Genomic DNA, 20782 nt, shown 5'->3' on the forward strand with positions numbered 1-20782 from the left:
TTCATTTGCTGCTGTGTCTATGTGTTTAAGTGTGCAAGTTTAACGAGACTCATTTTAGTTTTCGATATTTCTAAGATCCTGAGCGTATAATCAAAGCATTCAGCAATGTGTGTTTGTTTCAGTCCATTTGTGCATGTGTTTGTGTGCCTCAATGTTTGTGTACGGAGGACTGTTCCTTTGAAATTTGTCTTGGCCCATGGCAGTATTTTCTGAGACTGCACTTTCTCCTTCCTCCTGTTTTCAAAAGCTGCATGGAGGCCCTTTGAATTACTCTCAGACTTCAGCACAACCCACTTTCCACGAGAAACATCCGTTGCGAGTGACAGAATTCGAGCACAGGGACTGTGCAAATGTAAAGTGCGTGCACGAACTCAAGCGGCGAGGTAACGACTCTCAGCTGCTTTGCCTCAACAGAAACCACATCTGGAGAACGTGAGATCACAGATTCCGAAGAGAAACACGATAAAGAGGAGTATATGTTAGATTATTACAATTTACTGTCTGCTCAGACTAAAACTGGTGCTTTTGCACACGGAAGTTGCACTGGAAAACATCTCAACGTGACAAAAAAAAAAAAAAAGAAGCTGCTTCTGGGCATGTTTTGGCTCACTGTCAATCTGCGCATGATGGTGCACATACATGTTTTCTTGTCATGTTTCATCCGTGCTCAGGGAGCATGTGTGCATACTGTATGAAGTGAATTTGCAGTTCTTCGGAAAAAGTTAAGTGATACTGGAACTGTTTATGATTCCGGGACAGATTATGCAGAAATCCCCCTGGACTGAAAAGTCTTCTTGGTCCATGTGAAAGAAATTAAGAAGGGAAAAAAATTAAAGACTGAGAGAGCATTTGTGAGAACTATGAAGGGAGTGAAAGAGAGAGGCTGCTTTACTCTTATTTGGGGGAGAGGGCCATTCCTGTTATATGAGTCACGGTTTTAAGAGCGACCAGAACACCCCCTCCAACACATTATTCCGCCATCCGCAGCACATTGCTCCACTCCTCGTCTTCTCTTTTTAAGGAAAAACTTTTCCATGGAGAAGACAGAGATGAGATTCACTGGTGACCAGCTGCTCCTCCTCTTTTTTTTTTTCTCCCTCATCCGCTCTCCTCCTGTGTTTCCTTGGTAAAATGCCTTATCTCCAATTAGATATGGACTCATATTCCACGATACTTTCCCATCATTGACATTAATAAATTTGAAATATTTCGATTCTAAATTTGAGAGCCATTCACATAGCTTGCATACAGATGCTGTTGGCTAATTCTTCCTTCACATTTGCGCTATAACTCACCAGTGACAAGTCCAGCGCACGGTCCACTTTTCAGTCTACTGCTTGGAGTGCTGGACAAGAATTAGAAATAATACTTCATAATATTTAATTAGAAATAAGCCTACCTACTTAAAAAGTGGAAAAGCATTGTCACACCTAAAGATCTGAACCTCACTATGTTCCAAATTAGTATGCAAAGTACATTTTAATCAGATGTTCAGGGATAATTGATGTGAATCAAGCTGTTAGAGTTTATTTCGAATTTCGTTGTCCAATGCTAACAGTAGTTTTTACACTAAATAAATACAATAAATGACTCAAAGTTCACTGTCCCAAATTATTAAGCACAACAGCATTTCAAGATATTTTATTGGCTATAAATGACTCAATTGTTGTATTTGTAGCATTACAAGACCTTATGAAATAAAATATTTTTGATTGAAATCACTTTTGAATAAACAGGCCTAGTTACATGTAAATTTGGGAACCCTTGCTTGATAACGCTTTAATAAGCTTTGTATCCTTAAAACTTGTGAGCTCTTGAACAATTTCAGGGTTAATTCCTTTTCGGGACTTGAGAATAGCGTCCCAGAGCTGTAGCTTGGGTATGAACTGTCTCCCACCCTCATACATCGATTGCTTTCTCAATAGGGTTAAGGTCAGGGGAAAATTATTATTTAAAATTATTTAAACATTTTTTAGCTAGTGCGCGCTCCGACATTATGTGTGTTAGATGGCGGTTGTCATCAGACGACAGAATGTTGCATCACGAATCATGATGATACTTGATTAGAAAGAGTTTTGTTGTTTTTCTAATCCTGCTGACAAACTAGCAAATATTGACACAATACCACTTGCACATCATAGAGACAATCAATGTATTGTCATATTCCCACCATAACTACTTCCCGCTATATGCGTCTTGATAAATAATTACAGTTGTGGCATTGGTTCTCAATACACTGTGGATGTTCCCAGATGGACCCAGTCTGTTGAAAGGAGTCTCTAGACACGTCTCACTTGAGCCACTGCCAAGCGCATATTGCGGTTCGACTATGAGGACCACGGGCGAAGGCAAGTAAGCTGCTTCTACTTGCAAAAATGGAGTGTGAAACGTGAGTGCCCAAAAAGACAATAAAATCATTACACAAATGGAAGCAGAACTTCAACATCAGACCCTTGATTACACTTGTCAATTAGTGTGTGCGTCCGTAAATGTGGACACATCGCCCCTCCGTGTTTAGATAACAAACAAGTAGATGCGGTTTGTCAGAAGCCTTGCTAGCCAATGCTAAAGGGTGCATCCAACGAAACAATTCAGCTTTTCTTACCATTTGGCTTTTAATTAGTATTTCGGAAAGTTTAGTGAACTGACTGCGCATGTTGCTTGAAAGTGGCTCTGGGCGCTCAGCCAGCCTGGCTTCCATGTCATGGGCACAAAAACTCAATGTGGGGTGCTTTTATGTAGATAAGTCACAGTGTTACGCAACGGAGTGGCAAAAGTTCGGATTGCTTCACTCACGGACACATTTTCATGACGAGACAACTTGGTTGTTAAATGTGGGAAGACACTCACCTAATCGTTTGTATACAAGCAAGGAAAAGGTTAATTTTCCAAGTGAAATGACTACGGAAATGACATTGGAACATCTGCCTTCAAATACCCCCATGGGCAGTTCAGAAATGTTACATCTTCCTCTAGACCCTCAATTCAAGGCCATTGGCTTCATGCATTTGGGTTTTCCTTTGGCTATTTTTCCCATGACATTTATTCACAAAAAAACGGTTTGTCGTCATGCAGAACGTCAACTTATGAAAAGAGTTCCGATCAACAAGCAAATGTGATGGACTTCCAAAGTTCCATTTTATGTCGATATCTTTGTCTCTTGCGCTGCACCGACTGGCCGTTATTCGTGTAACAGATGTGGACGAGCATTTAAAAACCTTTGACCCTTGTGTTTTGAGCTGGATAACACATTAGTGGCTGCAAGCCACCGCAAGCCCCTTTCGAAATTCAAGCAAATTGGACAAACGGACATGAGAGAACATGTGCTGCTGCAGCTGCCACAGCGATGATAAAGTGAGGCGGACATCAGGCTTTACATGGACGCAAATGAAGTGCTGAAGTGTGTTAATCCTCTCAAGAGGAGATTTTCCAGTATGTCTCGAGTACGAACGGGCAAATGAACGCACACCTATACACGTAAAGTCGGTGAGAAGGCTCAAGGACCGTCTGTCAGTGTTTACGCTGTGCATAAACTCCTGTAACTTCACCAACTAATTGCAAACAGACACAAGCAAAGGAAGGCCCTTCGCGAATACGAGTGTGGGAGCTTTTTAGTCTGCTTTTCATCCTGTTTTGGTTTATTCACTCTCTCACCACATGTATTGTGATGAATCGCCTGGAAGTATTTAAAATAAGGGGATATGTCCTCGATTCGGGTTCTCTAGACTTTGACTACATGTTCTGTGGACATCACAAAATGCCTGAGGACTCAAGAGCATGTGGCACACATGCACGCATGCGTGCTTGTGTGTCAGTGGTGGCAAAATGATTCCCTCTTTAATCTTAAGTTACTATGATACTTGTGCAAAGACGTGAATATTGATTCAATGCTTTTACATAAGAAAAAGTTAAAAAGTACAGATTTTTAAATGTGCTTACAAACCTGGTGATTTATAAGATTTCACAAGACACAACTCATTCACCACTATTATCCCTGAAGCCAGCGTCAAACTTATATGAAGCCAGGCATCGGGAAATATTTATGAATATTCTTCAAATCAGTTGCTATAGTTGTTAATGTTTCACTTTTCGCCATGTCACTGCTGTCCCTATTTTTTTCCACCTTATAAGTTCTCAAGATCACAGTCAATTAAGTCAAGATCTTAACTGCAGTTTCATTTCCCACTTTCTATTTACTTCTCTTTTTCATGACGAGTCAACATCCGTTGAGGTTGTAAACAGTAACGCGCCTATTTTGACAAAGTAAGGAGTTGAAAGTCGAAATATCTGTTTTCAAATATAAGGGAGAGTATGTAAAAAGTGATCAGAAAAACTAACAAGCAAAATGCATAAATGTGAAATCATTTTCGGTACAGTACTGTGCAGTACTTTGTTACAATGCCACCACTCTTGTGTGCTGAGGGGTTAACAGCCAGCTCAAGTTTTGGCACATTTCCTTGCCGCAGTGGCCAACGTTACAATGGGCCTATCGTGCGCGCGTGCGCGCACGGTGGTTCCTGCAGAGCCACGGCGCCCCCAAGTGGACGTTTACGAACCCCGAGTGCGCGTACGGGAGGAGGGATCAGTTCTTTCGACTGAGGCTGGACCGGGACGGGAGAGCGAACGGACGGCTCTTCTGCGGAAAGTTAACGCGTGTCCAGGACTTTATTTGCCGTTTCTCCCCCCTTTTTTGCCTCTGTTCCCCCTTACTGAAATGAGGGAATAATCCACACTGGACAAGCGGTGCACAAAGTTTTGAAGTTGGAAATATTTCGGGTAAGTGCCACTTTTTTAATGCACAACAACGTGCATTCCTATTTCAGATCATCTGCACTTTTCTTCATCTGGTTCATTCTTGCTTTTATATGTATAAAGATGAACTGAGTTGTGGCAGAAACAAAAAATAATTATATTGAATTCCACAAAATGTTAGACTCTCTGTTTTGTCTCTATTCTCGCTTCATCCACCTTTGCATAGTTTTGCAGGTTGAGTTAAAAAGGCGTCACTTTTCCGGGCAGGCATTGAACAGAGTGGGAACATCTGCATGAGCGATTTCTTCTCATCTTTTTTTTTCTGTCCGCTAGAGGGAGACACAATTAGTCGTCAGATGTGAAATTTTGACAAGGCCCAAAACCAGGCGTGAAACATGATTCTAAACATTATGGAGTTCAAATTGTATTTCGTTGGCTGATGACTGTGAGTGTTTTATTGGAAGAATCTTTTTTTTTAGTGTACACAATGTATGGTGAGCATCACTGGTCTAAGGTACGGTTTTCAATTCTCAACTCTGGCCTTTTTGTGTGGGGTTTGTATGCTCGACTAGGGTCTCCAACAAACTAATGATTGCTTGTGAAGTTAATTCAAGACTCTAAATTGTCCATATTTATGAATTTGAGTGACTTGTGAATGTCTGTTTGGTTACTGAATATGTTCTGCGATTGACTGGTGACCACTCCTGGGCGTGACCCTGCCTCTCACCCAAAAGTCTCCTGGGATTGAAACCAGCAAACACATGACCCAAATTTTCCACCAAATACCTTCATAACTTAGGGGGAAAAAATATTTTTAAGTATATGCATGCCACAATTGTCCATGACTTATGACTTCAAATTCAATTTATTGTGAACAACATGTAAAAATCAACCCTTATTGATTCTCTTATCGATTCCGATTGGGTAAGGGAATGAAATACAGTAATACAAAAGATATATGTTTCCATATATTATCAATATGTACAGTATTTTACAATATGAAATAATACAAAACATACTTCTGCATATTGGAATTATATCCCCAAATTAAAGTTTGCATGTGTTGCAAGTAGATCCCATAACATCTTTTTGTGTGAATTATAGCCAAATTTTAGAGTGATTCTGCCTTCATACCATGTTGGAAAAAGTTCAGACTCAAAGTACACTCCTCGCATGTGATGTCATCACTCATTTGAGACGTTACATGAATCAATAAGCGCTATTGTCTAGCAAGCAAAAAAACTATCCTAAGGAACCAAATTATTGGAAATTGGTTCTTCCCATTCCTAAACCGAGTGACGGGATGACCATACATTTGCATGTTTTTTATTGTCATATCGCTGAAGAAATCCATACGGACAATGAAAAGGGCTTTGACATCCCTGCAGAGGCGGAGCTAGACTTTTATTTTTGGGGTGGCCATGGGGTGGCCAAAGTCATATCAGAGTCAGGGTCAGCAAAACAAAATTATCAACAATCAACATTCATTTTTATACTGAATAAAATTCATACATGCACGCACGCATGTACGTATGCACGCACATGCACAGAGTATTCACACTTGAACACACTCAGTTTATTTGAATGTTGTTGTTTTTTGCAACATTTATTTGTAAACATTGAATGATTTGATATTTCAAATCTGAAGACTCAATAAAGATGAATTTGAGATGTCATGAAGCTTTACTTTCTTTGATAAATTTGTAAATGTAATAGTCCAGTTTCATCCCAGGAACGCTGAATGCTCATCTAAAACATTGGCAACTGTTACTAAAATACGGAAAAAATATGTATTCAGTAATTATAAACAGGTTTTGATTGCTCCAATATGAAATAAATAGTCAAATATATATTAAGCTGCTTATGTTATGTCTCTTGGGAATCCACTCATCTTGTCCCTCGCCATCTTTTAATGTTACCTTTGCCGGTATACACTTCACCAAAGTTGTCAACCCGCAGCACTTCATTTGATTGACTTTCTAATTATTTCAACTGACATTGAATAGTATCATACATATTATGTGATAAATCTTGCCCACTTGGCATCCATTGCAGCCTGATCATCTCGTAAGGGGCATTCCCCCATTTCTTGTTCAATGTGGATGTCAAGCCACATCATTTTCATTTCTTGGCATCAAAGCCCCTCGGACATCTTTAGAAATCCCTGTCCTTCATTGCTGTACCCAGCTAAGTAATTCCTATGTGGTCACAATGGCACAATACTGGTTGGAGTTATGTTTTAATAGTGTCGCAGTGGCCTTCTCGCTTCACCTGACACCACAGTAACAGAATAATAACAAAGTAAATTCATGTATGGTAGACACAATTACTTATTTCAATATAGGCAACAAGGTGAACTAGTGTTTTTTTCACATCTGCCTCACAGTTGAGAGGTTCTGGGTTCTACGGGGAATTTGCATGTTCTCTCGCTTGTCTGGTCCACCCCCAGCGCCCTCCTCCCGCCCAAGTACACAGGCTTTTTCCCCACATTCAAAGACACACAAGTGAGCGTCATTAAAAATGACATTTTTCAGACTTTTAAATGTGAGTGTGAACGGCTGTTTGTGTGCAATATATGATTGGGCGGCGACCAATCCCGAGTGTCCCCCACCTCACCCATGACCCTAAGAGTTGAAGAGAAAATTGATGCATGATTTGTGCGGAAAGGAGAAGCCTAATGGCATTGCGCACTTGGCGCTGAGTTGTTAAGTACCAAGTTTTTTTTCTCTATCATCAATATGCTTTCTAATTAGTCTGTAAGTTAAAATTTCTTATTCTTGTTTGTTTAACAATCTTATTTTTGGGGAGGCTCATAGTTGTGTGCATTTCCATCTCTTTTTTAACAGAAAAGACAAGAAGATGGAGGGGTTGAAGGTCATTGCTCTGTGCTTTATTTTTGGAGCCCTATGTAACGCCCAGGTCCCCGAATGCAGCAGTAAGTCAATGATTATCTACAAAAAGACTTAGTTAGTCACTTAAAGAAATATGTTTTCTCCATACAACCTCCACTTCATCAACACAACTTATCATCCTGATAACACCTGTGTCCTTGTACTTTTGATTACGCTCCAGAGAAGAGAGAATGTCCTATTGATGTGTACTTCACTATTGACACGTCTGAGACCATCGCCCTGCAGGAGACTCCCCCTGGATCACTCGTAGAGAGCATTAAGGTTCGTTTTTAAAGGCAGATCGACTACGGAAAGTGCATTATAATGATATCTGTGTCAACTTGTTTATTGTGTTGCATTTTTCCATATTAGCTCTTCAGTGAGCAATTTGCAGATCGTTTGGAAGCGGCCGAAATTCGAGGTGCTGTGCGAATCAACTGGAATATCGGTGGACTGCACTTCTCCCAGAGACAGCAAGTGTTCAGCCGCATCGGATCCAAGATTGATTTTATCTCTGTAAGTCACGCGGACGCACTTACGCACTGTGATTCATATCATCATGATAAACATTCAAGTATCGAGTGTAACTAGCTTTGGATTTTCCATCCTTCCCCATGGGGTGAAAGAAGACATCTTAATGGAGTCTATAGTAGTTTAAAAAGACTTACTTTTGCAAAATAACTGTTTGCTCACACACTTCCTGCCAATGTTCAGAAATCATCTTCAAACCCTTTGACGGTTGAAAGATCCAGGAGACTTCCATGTGGAAGTCTCCTGGATCCAACTGGCCTTTCTCCTGGGTCTGACCTTCTTGTCAGGATCATAGGTTGATACATCGAGGTGGATTTCTTCTATTTTTCTCTAAAATGTTCTGCTCACTGCAATCCTTGAAGCATTTCTCAGGGAGACAACACATCCTTTTAAAAAGATTTTTAAATAAGCATCTTTAAAATGATCTGATTTATGATGTCAGTCCGTTCGCCGTAATTGGTTGGTCCATCTTTACGCTACCATTGATCATTGACATAATGATACTAACATTGAATGGAAAGTAAATTCATTTATGTTTTGGGACAAACGCTAAAAAAAACCCAATTTAAATCATTTTACTTAAAATTTTTGCAATGTCAAAGCCAGTCATCTGAAGTGAAAAGGGAATATATATATATATATATATATATATTTTTTTTTTTTTTTTTTGTGGTTGTTTTTTTGTTTTGATTTGTTTTTAAATTTTTGTTGGACTTGAGTACACAATTTTTTTACCTTACAAATCAACCATGCAGATGTTTTCCATCACCAGAAAAAAATAAGTGATTTATAACATACCCTAAACCACAAGATAATCGTTTAATAGACTGGCTGGAGAATTTAACACAAATTTAAAAAAAAATCTATCATCTCCTGTTTCCAGGGTGTCAGAGGAATTCGGTACCTCGGTAAGGGCACCTACACGGACTGCGCCCTCACCAACATGACCATGGAAATGCTGCGCTCGCCCACATACCCCAGCGCTCTGAGATTTGCCGTGGTCATCACCGATGGCCATGTGACTGGAAACCCCTGCGGGGGTATCAAAGTGGCAGCGGAAAGGGCACGTGATGAGGGCATCCGTATTTTTGTGGTGGCGGCATCCAAGAATATTGATGAGACCGGACTGAGGGAGATTGCCAACGCTCCAGCGACTGTCTACAGGAGGGACTTCATGGCTGTTGATCTGAGCTCTGGAAGACCTATCATCCAGACGGACACCATTGACCGCATCATAAAGACTATGGTGAGTAAAACACAACGCTACAAATGCAAGCACACGTGGACTGAACTGAAACCCTCTCCTTTATAACACCTTGTTTCTTCTTCTCTCTTTTTTTCACAGAAACATCAATCATTTGTGGAGGTAATACAAAAAGGATGAATGATAAAGACTTTCCCGAATACAAGGTCAATGATTTTTTTCTCTTCATTTTCTACAGTGCTACAAAGTCTCTTGCCTCGAGACAGCAGGCCCACTGGGTCCAAAAGGCCACAGAGGACAGAAAGTAAGTTTTGCATACACTTGCTTGAAATAGAATAGAAATAGAAATCCCTTTATTGTCATTGTACTCAAGTGTGCAACGAGATTAGAGGGCTCCCCTCTCCAGTGCAATACAACAATAATACAGATAAATATATAAATTAGATAAATAAAGAAGACAGTGCAATGGAATTCAGTACTGAATAGGGCATATAGAAACACATCACAATGCTGTTTTGCAAGGTTAGGGTGGTCTCGTGTGTGTGTGAGAGTTCAGTATGGAGATGGCTCTCGGAAAGAAACTGTTTCTCAGTCTATTGGTCCTTGATTTGATGCATCTGTAGCGCCTGCCAGAGGGCAACAGGTCGAACAGGTGTGAGTTTGTACACTTTTCCACTTTCATCCTTGTGAACTGTGCCTCCTTTTTCACTGTAGGGTGCTAAAGGAGACAACGGTGATCCAGGTCCCAAAGGACAGAGGGGTCGTCCAGGTGACCCAGGTATCGAAGGACCCATCGGTCAGCCTGGTATCAAAGTAAGACCAATCTTCCACCAGCTTTTACAACCTGAGGGTGTGAGTTTTGCTGCATCTCTGATTCTCTTTTTTCTTTTACTTCTGTGAAGGGAGAACCAGGACTTAAAGGCGAGAAGGTAAGGTTTTAGTTTTAATCTGTTACAAATTGGTAAGCAGAAAAGGATCATGAAGAGTGAACGTTAATGACCTGTTTGTTCACAGGGAGAACTGGGAGCTCAAGGGAAAAAGGTAAAGCTTTGTTTTTTTTCTTTAAAGATTAATATTATTATTGATTATCCCTTAGTAATTCAGAGGAGTGATCATTTCCTTTCTTAAATGTATCTTGTATTTGTCATCAGGGTGTTGCCGGAATCCCAGGACGCAATGGAACAGATGGACAGAAGGTGAGAATAATATTTCACTTAGCTACTGTTTGATTTTCATTACCAAATGGAACAATGACAATATTGTACGCAAAGAACCCTTTGTTACTTTGTTTTGTGTTCCACTTGTGATTTTATGACATTTTCTCACAGGGTAAAATTGGAAGGATAGGCGCTCCTGGCTGCAAAGGAGATCCAGGAGACAGAGTATGACGACATTATCAGGGAATCATTGAACAGGTGTTCGGAGCTCTTTAAGAATATGCGTTATCCTTGCAGGGTTCTGATGGTCACCCGGGAGATGTCGGTGAACATGGTCTTGCTGGAACTACTGGAGATAAGGTATCCAAACCAAACTCCAATGAAATCAAATGTATCATCCGTAACACTTGGTAATGATGTGCCTGTAGGGAGATTCTGGGCGTCCTGGAAGATCTGGTCCTTCTGGCAATACTGGTGAAGGCGGACCTAAGGTAATGAGGATGAGAAAGACTCATATCAATGACTAACCCTGAAAGCACTTCGAAGGATGGAATAACATTGTGGCCCATTTTTCACAGGGAGAAAGGGGAAGTCCTGGATCACCTGGCATGCCTGGACTGAAAGGATCTGCTGTAAGGCTATCAAAATGTTACCCAAAAATCTTTGATTGTTTCACATTTACTGATGTGTGTATTGATTTTTAGGGCACCCCAGGACTTCCTGGATCGAGAGGAGAGCCCGTAAGGACAAACAATCCGCTAGTTGTTGTTTTTTTCCTCAGTTTTTGAATTGGTTAGGATTTTGCATTGTTTTTGTGTTTTAGGGGAGGCGAGGAGATTATGGACCAAAGGGTGCTCAAGGACCAGATGGAGTCAGGGGGGACAAGGTATGACTTAGTGTGCTTTCACAACAGCACCCTTTCATTTAAGTTGTGGAATGTAAATTTATCCTTGATGTCAGACAGCACCTATTATTTAAAACTAACTCTAGTACAGCCCATGAGTGGTGAGAAAGTTCCAGCAATCAATCCAATCCTAGTGTTGTCTAAAAAATAATCTGGTTTGTTTTCACCAGGTGAAGGAGGACGATTTCTTTACAATATCGTGTTAAAGGGGATGTTCCCCAAATATTTTCTTGACAAGAATATGTTCTCTGCAAGCCTATTATATAAAACATGGCAATCTGATTAATATTGTGTTTGTGCGATATGAGTGAAGCAGCAAAATCCACCCGTTTTTGTACATCTCACTTAGTGGGCATTTTGATACTTGCCGACAACTGAAAATGACATCATAGTTGCCGTCATTGGTCTTTACCTGAGCCCAGAGCAACTGTGATATCATTTTCCAGTCGACGCAAGTGAGAAAATCGCTGCCCCCTGAAATGGCTAAAATCGGTTGAATATTGCTGCTTAACTCATATTCCACAAACGCATTAGAAATTAGAATGCCATGTTTGGAATACAAACAAAACATTTTATTGCAATTTTTTTTGGGGAGGGGGCACTTCCCCTTTAACGTGCACTCGCCTATTGACTGGTCTATTATTGACTTGTCGAATTCATCATAATTTTTTTTCAGTTTGTATTCAATAACAATTTTTTTAACTTGGTTTGTGGTAACACTTATTGGCAAAAGCACTCTGGTTTTGTCACACATTACTCAACCAGTAATGTACTGTTCTTTATATTTAGGGTGAAATGGGATCAGAAGGCTTGAGGGGACTTCCGGGTGAATCAGGAAACAAAGGCGCAAAGGTACAAGGACATTCTCAAATGTTTTTAACTTTTTTTAACTTTCAATTTATTTGGCCTGTTATCAATCATCTCTCATCTAAACAGGGGGACAATGGTCTTCCAGGCCCCAGAGGACCACCAGGTACACCAGGAGAATCAGGACGAAATGTAAGTCAAATGATCCAATTGCGAATATCACCAAAAACTGCACTTATGGACATAAACTTTAGTTTGTCTTCATCGTAGGGTACACGAGGTGATCCTGGCGATGTTGGGCCAAGAGGTGATCCAGGACAAGTTGGACCAAAGGTGGATGTCTTTCTCTTTTCAGCGCATTTGATGTCACATGACGAGTGTTTTAATTGTTTTGTTCACATCAATTCAGGGAGACCTAGGAAGGCCCGGCTTCAGTTATCCTGGACCGAGAGGATCATCGGTACCAAAAACTGTTGCAAATGTTCTCGCCCGTGTGAGCTGTACCCCAACATTTCACTGCTTTTCTGTAGGGTGAGAGGGGAGAGAAGGGAAATCGTGGACCCCGTGGTAGCAGAGGAGACTGTGGTCCCAAGGGTGATCCCGGAAATAAAGGGACACCAGGAGAGGCAGTAAGTATCACTTGTTTGTTGTGTGAATTCTGTGTATCGTACATTAGTAACTTCTTTTTCTAAAGGGTGAACCAGGACCTCAGGGTGAGCCTGGTCCTCGAGGAGGTAGAGGAGATCTTGGGCGTGATGTAAGTAAACAAAAAAAAATGCATCAAAGTAATTTGATGGTGATGTCAGGGAATAGTGCTACACGTTCAAATCGACAAATCTTTTCGCCTTCAGGGAGATTCTGGTCCTGAGGGAGACCCTGGCCTCACTGTAAGACTCTTTTTTAATCACATTAATTTGAATGTGAAAGATATGATATATTGTATATATTGATCATTTCTTTCTCCAGGAATGTGATGTCATGAATTACATCAGGGAAACATGCGGCTGCTGTGGTGAGCCTCCAGTGCAATTCTTGAGCTCATTCGAATCATTTGACGGAATTTCACATCCTAATTCTTTGTCTTTTGTTTGCAGATTGTGAAAAACGATGTGGTGCTTTGGACATTGTGTTTGTGATCGACAGCTCTGAGTCAGTTGGTCTGACCAACTTCACTTTGGAGAAAAACTTTGTCATCAACACCATCAACCGACTGGGATCCCTGGCCAAAGACCCGGAGTCAGAAACAGGTAATCCTTCGTCAACTCAAGCATCAGAAATGTCCTACGACATGTCTCTCAACTTGGTTTTGTTTCCAGGCACAAGAGTGGGAGTCGTTCAGTACAGTCACAGTGGAACTTTCCAAGCCATCCGTCTAGATGATCCCAAAATTGATTCACTCTCCTCTTTTAAGGTCACACACAAATGTGGACAGTTGTGGTAGCTTAACATTTTCATGTTGCTCAGTTTAAGTCGGACTTGATTTAAATTTGTAGAATCAAGCAATCAATAGATTGCATTTTTATTTTAGGATCAAGGTCCTTAGGTCCTTTCTTCGGGAAACTGGCATACACATTATTGTATTTTACATTTTTATGAAAGACTGATCAAAAAAATCTTTATTTATTTTTTTAGTTTTTAGATGTCATTTACTATCGGCATTCGTGCTTTTAAACAAATTTTTCCCATAAGCAGTGATTGAAATGTAATTTATCTGCTCCATCAACCATCATGGAACGTTCACCAATTCTTTACTTCACACAAGTGTAAAATTATTTTTTCTTTAGTGCAATGAACAGTCAGGAGTCAGGAGTGACTGTTTTGCGGCGACATCACAAAATTTTTAGTTTTATTTCCATTTCTTTGGTTTTCAACTGTAACATACGGTGGCACAAAAAATAGCTGTAGCGGTTCTGGCCCTGTTGTGTTTGTTACCTAAACACTTTCAACTCTCACAAAGTGCAAAGTGTCACCTGACAGAATTGTAGGAACTAAAATACAGCAAAAATTCACTTTCTATGTTAATTAATAATTTGCCTCCACTCTTCACAGACCACTTATTGGTTGTCTTCATGTTCAGGATGCAGTGAAGCGCATGGAGTGGATCGCTGGAGGAACATGGACTCCATCTGCTCTGAAATACGCCTACGACAATCTGATCCGCGACAGCCGAAGAGCGAAAGCCAACGTCACCGTGGTGGTTATCACCGACGGACGTTTCGACCCCAGAGATGATGATTCGTTGCTCACCTACCTATGCAGGTGCCTAACACTGGAAATGACTTTGGAGAATTATGTAAACACAAACATTGAGCCAATGATGTGGGGCGTGTTTGTGCAGTGATCCCAGCGTTGATGTGAGCGCCATCGGTATTGGAGACATGTTCGACCAGATTGAGGAGAATGAAATTCTGAAGAGTATCGCCTGCCAGAGGGATGGAAGGGTGCTGGGCATGAGGCGCTTTGCTGACCTGATTGCTGAGGAGTTCATTGACAAAATCGAGACAGTCCTCTGCCCAGGTACGTGGACATGAACAGGTCACAATAGGTTTTAAAGTAAATCCGCGCTAATTCAGTGTATGTCTTTGATTTAGATCCCATTGTTGTATGCCCCGACCTGCCATGTAAGACAGGTAAGCTTTTAAAAGGGTTTATTAATTGGATTTATGGCATTTGTCAGAGTCTGACACTTGCGTTACGGCATGCGTCTGACTTGGTGCTTCTTGGTCTTTGATTGTGTTGATACCACATGAGCCAGTGCCACTGATTGCATTTCACGACAATGTCTGCATAACAGTATGTATGAAGCATACAAGCCTTAGAACACCAAGATGTTAAGAAAAACATCCATTATGCTCCCAGTTTAACCACAATGTGACTCCATCGCTACTACAATTTTTGCTATTCTAGTAATATCTATATATTACTAAAACAATACATTTTTATTTATAAAACTCTTTCGCAACATGTAACATGTTGTAACATCACTGGCAATAATATAATCGTAGCAACAAGTAAAAAGGGCTTTTACAAACTTATTCTCCTCACGCTTGTGATTTATTGTCCTAACATCAACATACGTCCATGTAGGAACATATTGACTAATAATAAGTAAAATAATAGATATGGATTTACGACAGTCAACGAATTGTACATCCAAAAACCCTTTGCCCAAAGAGTGCTTTACTAATACTGAATAGAATTTTATTTGATCCTCACTGACACCTCAGCACACGTGATGAAACTCAGTGCACCTTCAACATCTTATTTTCTACGTGGCGTTCGTGGGACCCCGCCCACAATGTTATTCCGCCCCCTTGTTGCAGGAGGGCGCTTCACTTCATGGCAAGGCCCTCCCGCATGGAGGCCTCTGGCCGAGGAAGGCACCCCCTCATTGGTCCCTACCTCTTTGGAGGGTGTCGCTGGCCTTCTGAATCAACTGGGCAAGGAACAATATGGTGTTGGCGTGGCAACCATGGCATACGCAGCCCAACGAGCAAAACTGGCCAAGGGAACAGACAGGCAGCAGTGGACCCAGCTGTTCATCGACTCCTTCAAATATGTCTATGGAGACATAATGGGAGACCCTGTGAAAGCTATCGGGCTCTGCTAATGCTAATATGCTAACCTTGCTACCTCGTGAATATGCTTAATGCTGGATTTAGAGATCTTAACAACACTGCACCTTTTAATCCAGATATGTGCAATACACATGTGGTCTGATGTGAGAGAATCGCATGACACAAGGCTGGACTTTTTGTCTAATGACTATATGTCAAGCCTCTGAAAAGCAAAACAAGGAATCCTTTCTTCATTTCTGAACCTGGGAGTGTTTCCAGGGAACTTAAATTATGACGCATAATGGATGTCATCCATTTTTTGGAAGAAAGTTCCATAGAGCCATTTATGCTTCTTCTGTGGAAGGTGGCTTGGTGATGAAGCCTTATTTCCATTGTGAATCACTAGCTTGCGGAAATACTCAAATGACTTTAAAAGATTTGCCGTTTTGCACACAGCCATGGTTGCAAGTTGTAACCTTTCATTTTGGCTTTGACTCTGTGAATGATACGTACTGATGTGCCACAAAGGTCATATTCCACACTCCATTGTGTATGAATCGGAAGATGTATGGTGTTGTTTTGATTAATTTAATCTTGGATGTAATTATAGTGCTTTAATCTTTTGAACAGAATTAAAACCACCGATGGTTTTTATTTGTGCATGTTTTTTGCATGTGGCTTGGCTTGTAGTGCATTGACTAAGACAATTGATGACAACCTTTCATCACAGCTCTTTTTGTCATATTAGCTCAGTGACTGCAACTAGGAAATGTGAATGTTGTATAGAACTGGATGTATTCACTATGTTATAGATTGTAACCAAATAAATTGGTATAGAAAGCAAATACAGTGGTTTCCTGGTGAAGATACAGACTTTACAAAAACAGCAATCAAGTGCTCCCTGGATACGCTATCTGATGTTTAAGACATAATGTGTTTGTATGTGTATGTGTGTGTGTGTGCGTGGGTGGGTGTGTGTTCCAGAGCCCGCTGTGGCCAGCTGTGTGCAACGGCCGGTGGATGTGGTTTTCCTCTTGGACGGCTCAGAGAGGATGGGACTGGAGAACCACCGCCGAGCCAAGGAATTCATTGAAAACATGGCTCGTCGCCTCACCCTTGCGAATGGCCCGTCAGATGAGAGGAATGCCCGTTTTGCGTTGGTGCAGTACGGCAGTCCGACAGAACAGCGAGTAGAGTTTGCACTCACACACAATCTGACGGTGATCTCTGATTCGCTGGCGAGAGTCACCTACATGGACTCTTCCTCGGCTCTGGGCAACGCAATCATCCATGCTGTCAACAATGTGGTTTATCGATCAGGTGCACAGGTAAACAGAACACACACTCGCACTGACGTCATGTCTCGGCCGTAACCTCTGAGAATTGTAATATAAATATGTGCTGCGTTCTGGTTACCTCATGACAGTGACTTGAGTCCAGAATGCTAACAAATTGCCAGGTTACGCCCTTAACCCCACTAGACCACATGTGAACCAAACCCAAACTTTAAATGATCCCAACTCATCTTGGCCTAAAAATACTGTCGGTCATCCGACGTCAGTCTCAGGTTCTACGTCATCCTGTAACAGCAATATTTGGTCTCCTTTTTGGTGTGGAATTTGTGAAAATAATTTCTCTGGCTTACTATTTACAGCCCGGGAGAAGTTTATACTGGTTATAGGAGAATGTCCATTTTTCGTCTCTTATCAAGACGCAGCATTAGCTGAAGCAGAAGGCCCCTTTATAGACATCTTTGGAGGTGGCATGCAGCGTGACAAACAAAGTTCAAGTGTGCGTCTTGCATTAATCAGAAGTCATGCAGAAGATATCTTCTGTCCCAGGGAGTCAACATTCGACCACAAAAATGCTCCAGACGAGTCTTGAACATTAACACTTGATATAAAAGAGTAAATACGAGATAACTTGTGTCCAATTATTCCAAAGGAAAGTAAACAACTACAAGTCAGGACAAAATTAGAAGTGACAACACCGGAAAGCAACAGCGCATAGGTTAACATTAAACATGTCTTTGCATTTAAAGTGGCCTTTTTTCTGACTGTTAAATGCAGGCCAGTCGTTAATTTTCCCTGTTTTATGGCCTATGCATCTCTTGGCTTTAGCTGTAGTTTTGATTTGTTGTTTGGGTGGAGTGTGTATAAGCCAGTGGTCAATGATGCCCATGATTTTTGATACCTCATAGGAAGAATCAACAGTTTGCCTAATACCTACGCTGATGACATCAGTCTCCGGCTGGACTAACTGCACCCTAAAATCAAATTGGTTCAATTTGACCAAAAATTGGTTACATTTGACCACTCTAGTTGGTAGTTATGTGTCTGACCACTCCTTGGGTTAAAAATAACCAATCTAGAATGGCATTTTTTTTTCAACCAATTTATGCATACAATCATTTAACCAAGATATTCGTAAATTTAAAAAAAAAAAAAGGCAATCTCAGGGTACACGTAGACAAACAGCCATCCACACCGAGGGACAATTTAGAGTGTTCAATTAAACTACACGGGGTAGAAGAAGAACATGCAAAGCACGCAAAAGAATGCCAGTGCCAGGATTTGAACTCACAACCTCTGCACTGTGAGGATGATATGCTAACAAGTCAGCCACCATGCCGCTTCATCACAACCAAGAATACAATACAAGAAAATATATACTACGATAAAACTACATAAGAAAGTTTCTCCCTCTCTAGTTCGTATCGAGGGTTCATTGGTTAATAAAATGAGATGTATTAATTACAATTTCCGGTAGATAAATAAAAATGTATTAAATTAATTACAATTAATTCTAAATTAATATACTTGTTCTCTATGTCCGTATTTTCTACACGCTGCCACACATCCAAGCGGTTGGGCTCGTGATGTGTACTCTCTGCAACCAATTTCATTGTTTTTTTGACTTTCCAGTAACTGTGATAGTCCCATAACCAACTGAATTGTTCAAATTCACCCAGTCTCTTGGTTAATGTAAGCAATATAAGTTTAACCAACAAAATTGGTAGTCTTTTTTAAAGTTATCTGTTTTTCGAGTGTGGGGATTCAGCATCTTGCTCAGGGCTAGGACTGGACAGCAAAGGACATAGAGCCATTTCCACATTTTTTCTTAATCTTTATATTATTAAGCGAACCACATGCTGAAGATACTGTGAGTTCCAAAACCCACTTAGCCATTGTTGTTGTTCAGACTCCTCACATCAAGCAACTGCTCCATAATTTAGAAGAGACAACAACAACAACAGCTGGGTGCTGTCTGTGTCATCTGTTCTCATTACATTTGATAAGTAAAAACAGAATGAAAGATATTTTGGACTTTCTACGTGGACAAGCTTATGTTTTCTCAGTGCACATTATTTCTGTGACTTTAATGAAGCACTCTCTCAAAAAGTCATTGCTGTAAAGTCAAAAAAATAACAATCGCCCTTTTACATTAACATAACATGGAGTAGACATAGACATAGATCGTACGTATTTAAACCATTCCTCATGTGTTTTGCAGGGGAACCGCTTGGCTCGTCGCAACGCTGAGCTGGCCTTTGTGTTCATCACTGATGGCATTACCTCCAGCGAGCAGCTGGAGGAGGGCGTGTCTTCAATGAAGCGAGCTGAGGGTGTTCCCACAGTGATCGCCCTTGGAAGTGACACAGATGAGGAGGTGCTGCGGAAGTTGGCGCTAGGTGACATGTCGTCCATCTTCAGAGGCGATGACTACGCCGTGATGAACAAGCCGTCTTTCTTTGAGCGTTTCCTCCGCTGGATATGCTAGTGAGGAACTGCAAAGCTCTATGCCATAGAATTAGAATCCGTAGAATGAAAGAAGGAGCAGTCCTTCAGCGTACACGTGAACACAAAAGCACCAAACAAACCTCTATGAGCATGATCATTACCGAATGTAAAGCACTGATGCAGCTTGACATCCCAATGATAAGGGTGGAGATTGTTTTACAAAAAAATAACAATTTAAGTTGGGCCAATCATCCGTCACTTGCTTGTTCTATTCATTCTAAATCTATGGTTAGCTGTCCAACCTAAAGACACTCATCAAAGATTTGTATGATATGCATTTGTATGAAACTAATTGTAGGCTGTTTCAAGGTTTTTCTTTTTCTCTCTCACTGTTGTCACAAAGTCAGTATTTTTACATGAAAGGTGCTAAAGTAGAGAAAATAACAACGCCATTGTTGTTCTGAGAGTTTTACATTATTATAATACACTGTACATTAGTTTGTCAGAGGAGTCAAAACACGCTCTCATATCCCACGTAAATGTCGCAGGATCAACCACATAAGATAGCACAGGCTCATAAAAATCCCAGAACAGCTACATCTGTAAACATAAAATCCAAATAAAGCCTAATGTGGTAACTCCAACTGTGTCTCTTGTGTTTGAAAATGCATGTGTGTTGCGACCCATGGTATTAAGGTCGAGGAAGTTATTATTTGTCACATGTTCTTTCTTCTCTTCATTGAGCCCATTGCTTAAGAGTAGTTACGCTTCACAACCAAATCCACATCTTGTGGCAGTACTTTTGTTTTTGAAGAATAACTTCATCATTGAAAACAGACCAAATCTTAAAGTTTATTTCAGTTTGGGATTGAATCCTCAAGTATAAATGTGTATGTATATCAATAAATGCAAAAACAGCATAACATGGATGTTTTTTTTTCATAATTTTGTTAATGGCCCTATTTTTTAATAGTATTGCATAAATGTAGGCCCCACGGTGGCCGACTGGTTAGCACAATGGCCTCACAGTGAGAGACAGCATCGGGCGTGGGTTCGATCCCGGATCCGGCCATCTTGTGTGGAGTTTGCATGTTCTCCTCGTGCTTGCGTGGGTTTCCTCCGGGTACTCCGGTTTCCTCCCATATTCCAAAAACATGCATGGCAGGCCGATTGACCACACGAAATTGCCCCTAGGTGTGAGTGCGAATGGTTGTTCGTCTCTGTGTGCCCTGCAATTGG

At 40.8% G+C, this 20782-nt stretch overlaps 1 protein-coding gene across 1 annotated transcript; it reads left to right on the forward strand.

Moving 5' to 3' along the window:
* Positions 1–4599: 4599 nt before the first annotated feature.
* Positions 4600–20187, forward strand: col6a2 (collagen, type VI, alpha 2). The gene is made up of 32 exons (XM_088312021.1): positions 4600–4776; positions 7599–7687; positions 7825–7925; positions 8016–8159; positions 9058–9420; positions 9520–9540; positions 9617–9682; positions 10093–10191; positions 10281–10307; positions 10393–10419; positions 10530–10574; positions 10707–10760; positions 10833–10895; positions 10964–11026; positions 11114–11167; positions 11240–11275; positions 11359–11421; positions 12229–12291; positions 12376–12438; positions 12517–12579; positions 12656–12706; positions 12777–12875; positions 12941–13003; positions 13098–13133; positions 13213–13258; positions 13341–13493; positions 13563–13657; positions 14324–14505; positions 14585–14763; positions 14838–14876; positions 16788–17131; positions 19317–20187. Exons 2-32 carry the CDS (start codon positions 7612–7614, stop codon positions 19581–19583), a joined length of 3045 nt encoding a protein of 1014 aa, XP_088168147.1. The 5' UTR covers positions 4600–4776; positions 7599–7611; the 3' UTR covers positions 19584–20187.
* Positions 20188–20782: the final 595 nt, after the last annotated feature.

The sequence above is a fragment of the Idiotropiscis lumnitzeri genome, chromosome 12 (genome assembly GCF_059441095.1).
Source record: "Idiotropiscis lumnitzeri isolate Australia: NSW breed Sydney's pygmy pipehorse chromosome 12, RoL_Ilum_1.0, whole genome shotgun sequence".
NCBI classification, from domain to species: domain Eukaryota; kingdom Metazoa; phylum Chordata; class Actinopteri; order Syngnathiformes; family Syngnathidae; genus Idiotropiscis; species Idiotropiscis lumnitzeri.

What these genes read in the sequence shown, in the direction of transcription:
- col6a2 (XM_088312021.1), top strand. Translation starts at nt 7,612, where the DNA reads ATGGAGGGGTTGAAGGTCATTGCTCTGTGCTTTATTTTTGGAGCCCTA. An exon ending in CTGGTGAAGGCGGACCTAAG is followed by an intron (nt 11,027 to 11,113) that starts GTAATGAGGATG and finishes CATTTTTCACAG; the next exon opens with GGAGAAAGGGGAAGTCCTGG. An exon ending in CTGGACTGAAAGGATCTGCT is followed by an intron (nt 11,168 to 11,239) that starts GTAAGGCTATCA and finishes ATTGATTTTTAG; the next exon opens with GGCACCCCAGGACTTCCTGG.